General features: G+C 44.2%; 1 protein-coding gene across 1 annotated transcript in view; it reads right to left on the reverse strand.

Annotated features, from left to right (window-relative positions):
- The window catches only part of RBM47 (RNA binding motif protein 47), an 86,886-nt gene that overhangs the window by 7,191 nt on the left and 72,355 nt on the right, over positions 1–7,340 (reverse strand). The window contains 3 exon segments of the mRNA XM_025040213.1: positions 1–160; positions 2,599–2,805; positions 3,657–4,819. The exon segment at positions 1–160 is cut by the window's left edge and continues 49 nt beyond it. Coding sequence (XP_024895981.1) covers positions 1–160; positions 2,599–2,805; positions 3,657–4,788 — 1,499 coding nt within the window. The 5' untranslated portion in view covers positions 4,789–4,819.

A 7,340-nucleotide genomic window follows, 5' to 3' on the forward strand; every position in this document is an offset into this window, starting at 1 on the left:
GCGGCGGCGGCAGCAGCAGCAGCGGCGCTGGCTGGGTCTGGCTGCACAGCGATGGGGCTGATCATGTGCTCCACTGCATGGATTTTACCATCTTCAATGATTTTAGGAGCTGGAGCTGCCTGAAACATGGAATACTGGGCCCCAATGGCAGGGATGGCCACTGCAAGAGAAGAAAGAGGGAAACACAGGTCGATCACTTTCAGTCACTGAGGAAGGTCCATCACTTTCTCAATGGTATTTTTAAAAACCAAGTTTGGCAGTCATGGGCTTTCCCCTGCTAACTCATGCTCTCTCAGTACAAGTAAGGAGGTGCTACCCAAGAGGAAGAGAGTGGAGGTGGCAGGTAGTCCCCCGACTGTCTTTCAAAAGGGACCACATGGGTCTGATGGAGGCTCCCAACAGATCATCACGGAAGGAAAGTCCAGAGTTAGGTTTCTGCATCAACATTTCCTACTGCTTCTACGGAAAAATCGCATTTTAAATCTTACTTTTGATGTCTTACAGAGCAAGAAAGGGCCTTCTGAAAAAAGTTTCAGACTAAGATGTGAGATCAGAGGCTTTAGGCCCAAGAGTCTAAGAGTGAGCCTACTGGCTCCTTCCTCCTCATTTCCCTCACTCGTCACCAGCCCTGCTGCCCTTTTCACTTTCGGCAAGTTTTAGGAAGCAGGTGCTGTTGAGGGTTTCATTCTGAGTTCTCAGAGGTCTGTGTACATCTTCCTCACCCTGTTTCAGATTTCAACATTACCGATTCACAGAAAAATACATAATAAAAAATGGAAAATTCCCTAATTCTCTAATGTCCATTCATAACAGTGAAGCAGTACTGATTGGTTTTTGATGGAAACCTGCCAATTCGAAGACGTTTCTGTGAGTAAAGTCCAAAGCACTCATTTCAACCAGAGATTCAAATGGATGACAGTTATCGAATGTTAATATATGATAGAGATAAAAAGGAAAAAATACCAACCCTGATTTAGGGGAGTCTGTGTTAGTGCATATTGTGTATGTATGTGTGTGTTGAAAGGATAAGCAAGAATATGAAATGTATACACAAGATTATGATACACAAAATATCTTTCCATTTATGTTTTTCCTCCAACTCTATGTATATTTATTCTAATAAAAGCTGACTTAATATAAGGTAAAGAGACAAATTTGACTGTAGGCTAACAAATGGCACGACCTTTCAATAAAATATACCTAAAACCTTAACCAAATCTTTTACCTGCCTTTCCAACCATATGGTCTTACACCCAGTTCACTTCACTATTGCACCGTTTCTCCTACAATAAAAAGTTCTAATTTTCTGGATGAATCAGAAATAGAAGCCAAGGGGCTGGGGCCCAGAGAGGGTTATGAGTTTTGGCTACACTGAGGTTGTACTAAGTAACTGGATTGTTCTGGCTATTAGCCCACAGAAATTTCTACCTCAGGCCACAGGATACCACCATATGCTTAAAGATGGTTTATGAATTCTTTTCTCTAGTTAAACCTTAAGCTACTACAACTTGAAAAGAGGAGTCCTTTTCCCAACAAGTAGAAGTGACAGCTCCTGTCTCCAGGCTCTGTTTCATGGATTTACAGAGAGATACGGGATCAGTTTTACATTGCTTATAATGCCAACGACGTTTATAAGGAAATTCAGTCTAAGGAGTCTCTTAACTGCAGAAACTGTAGATTTTTTTCACAGGCAAAAAACCCAAAATAAAACAAAAACAACCCATTATCACTGGATTAATTCAAAAGAAAGCTCTACTAGGAAGATGCTTTTAAGCCCTATGTGGCCAATGCAAACCTATGCCCCAAATACAGATTCCTAGACTCTGTTTTACCTAGAAGGAGCTAACCAGGAGAAAATCAGAGTAGCTGAGATTCAAAGTGAGAACTCTTTCAAAAAGTTCTTCAATCTACCCTCCATGAAACCAGGAAGAGGTGTGGAGGAGGCTCACTCTACTACCCATAACTGGATTTTCCATGTGTTTGGATTCCTGTGTGGTGTGGGCTGTTAGGGAATTTGTGCTACACTCACACAGTGGTGTTAAATAAAGTTCCTTGCAGGATCAGAAAGAACACCTGTTTCACCAACAGGCACTAACAAATGTTGGCAAACAGGTTTGTGAGGCCTGGAAGTGAAAGCAAAGTTCAGGTCTCAGGCATGAATTACTTGAGCGCCCCTACTCCCAATCTACTGATCCAGCAAGAGGAGGAAATGAGTACTGAGAATTAGAATCCAGATAATTACCAGCTAAAAGAAATTTCACCACTGCCTTGTTCCCAGGTGTTCTGGTTTATTAAGACCATAACAAGGAACAAGTAGTGCTACTGGCTCCTGAAAGGGAATTTTTGACAACTCTCGGAATGGCAATAAGCTGCATTCTCTGGTTTCTGAGGGCTGGGGTAGAAATAGGCTTGAATGAGGAAAAGATGGTTTTTAACTGGTAGGAGATACAGAAGAGCCTCACATTCTCCCCCACTCCCAACTCTGCATACTAATAGAAGAATCCACCACAGATGAAAGAGCCCAAGGTAGGGGTCACTTCAAACAGAGGTTTGAGGTTTAGGCTGAATGGATGTGTTCTGGCTCTGGTTTATACTGACCTGTACCAGGTTTAATGGCAACTGGATTGACAGTAGAGATTTCCAAATTCGGTACAAGTTCATATCCTTTTTCTTGCTGCTTTCCTTTCCCTTCATGATATCGGCTATATATACCACGGCCGGCAGAATATCCCCCGAGGTAGGAACCCCTGGGCCCTGGGGCTCTGTTGCCAGCCGCACCTCGACCCCGGCCTCTTAAGCTGCCTGCTTATAATAACAACACAAAAAAAGATGAGCAACCAACAGTGACAGTACAGGAGGCAGACCTAACTAAAGGTTTGTAGCATTTAGGTGTTTGCCCCGAGTCTTATATTGCAGGGGGCTACACCTTTGCTCTTCAATGAGCTGGTAAAGATGTTTCAAACATTCTATTCCAGCCTAGATTCACATCTTAAGTATGTCTATTTGATGCAAGAGATGAACTTGCAGGGTGAGTTCCTAGGATTGCAACTGCGTTTCAATTAAAGAAAAATGTTCAGATTGTAAAAAAGAACCGAAAGAGGATCTGCTGGTTCACTTTCCTCATTTTATGCATGAGAAAACAGGCCTAGGGAGGTTAAAGAGACTGAGTAAAGTCACGGAGCCAGTTAATCCGAGAGCAGGCCCCAGAATCTGGGTATTTTGTTTCCCAGAGTAATGCTTGGTTTTATTGTATCCTAGCCAATGATTTAAAAATGAACAAAAAAACCAAACCAACAGTGTGCACCCTACTCTCCAACATTCTAAAGCTGTAATTTCACAAGTAGGTTTGAACCTAAGTACACAGAGACTAGCCCCCAACTGGGTAAGCCATGGAAAGGCAGTATGCAAGAGACTGCACACCCCCATGATTTTACCGCTCACCCCATGCATAGGACTGATCTGTGTTTCTCTCAGTGCTATAGAAGTGAACCCCTTAAGTGCCAGGAAAGAACTGAACCCAGAACTGACACCCAAAGAGGGGTGAAAAGGGGGTTAGCGTCCACTATCCGTCAATTACGGCCACAAAGCCACTGTCACTGCCCGCCTAGTAGATGTGGCTCTCAGGGGGCCTACTCAGAAGAAGAGCCCCCACTAACCTTTCACGAAGTAGTCCCTGTTGGGCCCGACCAGCGCGTTGTAGGGGTAGCCGTAGTAGGCCAACGTGTAGGGGTCACAGGAGTACACGTAGCTGGGCTGCTGTGCCGCCGCCGCCGCCTCGGCCGCGCCGCCGCCTTTGGCCGCCTTCTGGTAGCGGGAGTACTGCTCCTTGTCCACGGGCTTGGCCAGCGTCACCTCGAGGCACGAACCCTCCAGCTCAGTGCCGTTGAGGTTGTTCATGGCGTGAACGGCGTCCTCGCGGCTGGCAAAGTGCACGAAGGCATAGTCGCGGATCTTCTTGACACGCTCCACGCAGCCTGGGTTGAACTGGCCGAATATTTTCTTGATGGTGTCCTCTGTGGTCTCGATCATGAGGTTCCGCACGTAGAGGATCTTGACCGTCTCCATCACGTCCTCGTCCACGTCGATCTCAGGCTCGGCCCAGTCCACGGCGATCTGGTGACCCCACAACTGGATGCGGCCGGGCATGAGCTTGCGGCGCGCCATGGCGGCGGCGCGGTGGCTCTCATACTCCACGAAGGCGAAGCCGCGGTTCTTCATCTTGTCGGCCGCGCTGGCATAGACGATCACGTCGAGCACGCCCTCGGTGACCTTGGCGATCTCCTCCAGGATCTCCTCGCGCTTCTTCATTTTGGGGATGCCGCCGATGAAGAGGCGGCAGTTGTCCACGCTGCAGCACACGCCGAGCAGGCGGCCGGGGCGGATCTCGTAGTTGTTGAGCTCGCGCACGGCGCGCTTGGCCTCGTTCTTGTGGCAGTACATGACGAAGGCGTAGCCGCGGTTTTTGCCGTCGAAGTCCATCATGAGACGCAGCTCGTAGATGCGGCCCACGGCCTCGAACACCGGCACCAATTCGTCCTCGTACACGTCTCGCGGGATCTTGCCCACGAAGACCTCGCAGCCGCGTTGCGGGTGTGCGCCCTCCCAGCCCGGCGGCGGGCCGCCGTACTTGCGCTGCCCGTTCTCCTGCACCATGCTGTAGCCCGTGCGCTCTAGCAGCGCCAGCAGCGCCGCCTCGTTCGGCGCGCCAGCCACGCCCTCGGGCACCTTGGCGGAGGACGCGGCGGTGGAGTCGCTGCTCATGGCTGCAGTGGAATCCTCTGCGGTCATAATGTCAAAGGCATCCACGGCTGGCGAAAACCTGAGGGAGGCAGGGGGAGGGTGAGTGTGGAATCTGCACCGAGTTGCGCCAGAACTTGACTCCCTCCACCCCCTTTTTGTTGAAGACATCCAAGACTCATGCTTAACCATGAGGTGGTTAAATGAGAAAGAAGATGGACACTGCTCTGGAAACGCAGCAGCTCTAAAATAGTCTACATTAGTCAAGTTGTTTTGCAGGAAAAACCAGAAGTGACTCGGAAAAAGAGTCGGAATGAGCGAGTACTTCCGCTTAACTAACAACTCCGAATAGCTTTCGCTCAATACCCGCACCCTCAACTCAGATTGATTTCCTTTTATAGCATTTTACCCCATTTATTTCTTTGGCAGACAAAGCCTCTTCCTTTGCTTTTTAAAAAAGAATCTTTTTCATTTAGTAATGAAAATAGAGCAATGTATTTACACCGTTAAGGAAAACTTTCAGGTGTTATTATACTAGATAGATACAAGGAAGAAATGGTACATCCACACTTTCCAGGACTTGGCCCAGGAGCTGTGGTAAAGAGTGGCTTAGTCGGATTTTTATGGTGCCATTCAAGCAAAATTCTTGGTATGAGCCAGTCGTGGCTTTAGAATCAGTCCACAAGAGATTAAGTTCAAACAGGGGACTTCTGAAGCAGCTACTACCTGGTAAACCACACTGCAGTTCTCACAGAAGTGTCATATGTGACGATATCATTAGTTCCAATTTGTCTATGGGGAAGTAGGCTCAGAGAGGTTGGGTAAATTGCCCGTTTCACACAGCAAATATCAGCTCCTACCAGGACTTTATTCCAATTTGTCTGGCTCCAGATTCTCTGTTCTTCTAAACCGGTGCCGTGTAATAGAACTTTCTAAGACTAGTCAGTCACTTGTGACTGACTACTGAGCACTTGAAGTCGGCGCTAATATGAATGATGAACTGAGTTTTTTATTTTATTTAAACTAATTTAAAATTAAATAGCCACATATGACAGTGCAGGTCTAAACCATACCACCCTCACTCATATAGCTCAGGACTCTGTGGAAATGATTTTAAAATATACAATATGATTATCACTAGGGGCTGCATACTGTGCTTTTGTAATGAAAGACTCTGCCTTTTAAAAAATGAAGTTTATTTCACTTATTGGACTATAAAAGTATTCAAGTTAATTTTATGGATGATTAAGAAAAGTAAATAAATCATTCCTAATTCTGCTACCGGGTGATAACCAAAATTAAACCTTCCTATCTTTTTTTTTTTTTAATAGGTGTTTTTTTGGGGTGGGAGGAGTAGAGCTTGGCTTCTAACAAATTTATATCCTGCTGCTTTACTTCATTTTATAACCATTCTTCCATGGTCTTAAAACTTTTTGTAAGAACAATTTTTAATGGCTGCATAAGTTTTCATCATTTACCTGGAACCTGGAGCATTATTTATTTTTAAAACTTTACCACTAGGAACTATATACAAGAGTATTGAGGAAAATTTGAAGGTTAGTTAAATTCATCTAAAGAAAAAACAAGACAAAACAAATTATTGCCAGCCGGCCAAGCCAATACTCCTCTGGTTTACTTGCTGTAACATTAGGAGGCAGTATAGTGTAGTGGGCAAGTGTGGCCTCTGAAGCCAGACTGCATGGTTGTGTGGGAATCCTAGCTTTAACACTTCCTAGTTGTATGACCTGAAGCAAGGATACTTAGCTGCTCCATGCCTCAGTTTCTTCATCCAAAGAATAGGAGCAATGATGACAGTATTAATATAAGTTGAGAGGAATGAGTTAATACATGCACAGCACTTTGAACTGTGCCTAGAAGATGGTAAATGCTCAGGAAATGTCAGTTATTATCTTTCATCCAAACTTGTGGGTAAAACTTCAAATCAAGTCTTTCAATTTTAGAGTAATTTGACATTTTCTCAGTTCTTTAAAAAGATCCGTTTGATGTGGCTTCTACTCTTATTTTTTATTTTCTTTGCTCTTCAAGTGCTTGAAAACTGGGTTGACAACACAACTAGTTATGAAGTTTTTTTCTAGTATAAATTTGAAAATGATACATTAGTTCCTACAATTTCAAGTTGAAACAAAAATTTCAATATCACATTTGAATATAAAGATCTTTTCCTCCTTCCAAGTGGAAAATAAGGATACATTCTTAACATTGTACAAATACATACATTTTTATAATCTGTGCCTGGGAAGGCAATGCTAGGTAGATATATATAAGTATGTATGAGGTAATTCAAGATCTTACATGCTGTACTACATAAAACATTGACTAAAGTCCAAAGGAATAGACTTTATCGCTTTGCTGAGATATGTGCAGCTGATTTTGTGTTTGTAATTGTACTTTGAAACTACCATTTTACACACAAAGTCATAACGGTCAGGCTATGAGAGTCAATTCCAACTCCATTAAATTCTTCAAAAATTGTTTGCTTTCAGTCTGAAATCTGCTGGTATCAGTAACATAATTCTCATTTAAAATAGTTATAGCTTATTTCTTATATCTATGAACCAAGAAAAGCCCTTTTTCCTGAGCTT

This window comes from Pteropus alecto, unplaced genomic scaffold (assembly GCF_000325575.1).
Source record: "Pteropus alecto unplaced genomic scaffold, ASM32557v1 scaffold57, whole genome shotgun sequence".
Taxonomy (NCBI): domain Eukaryota; kingdom Metazoa; phylum Chordata; class Mammalia; order Chiroptera; family Pteropodidae; genus Pteropus; species Pteropus alecto.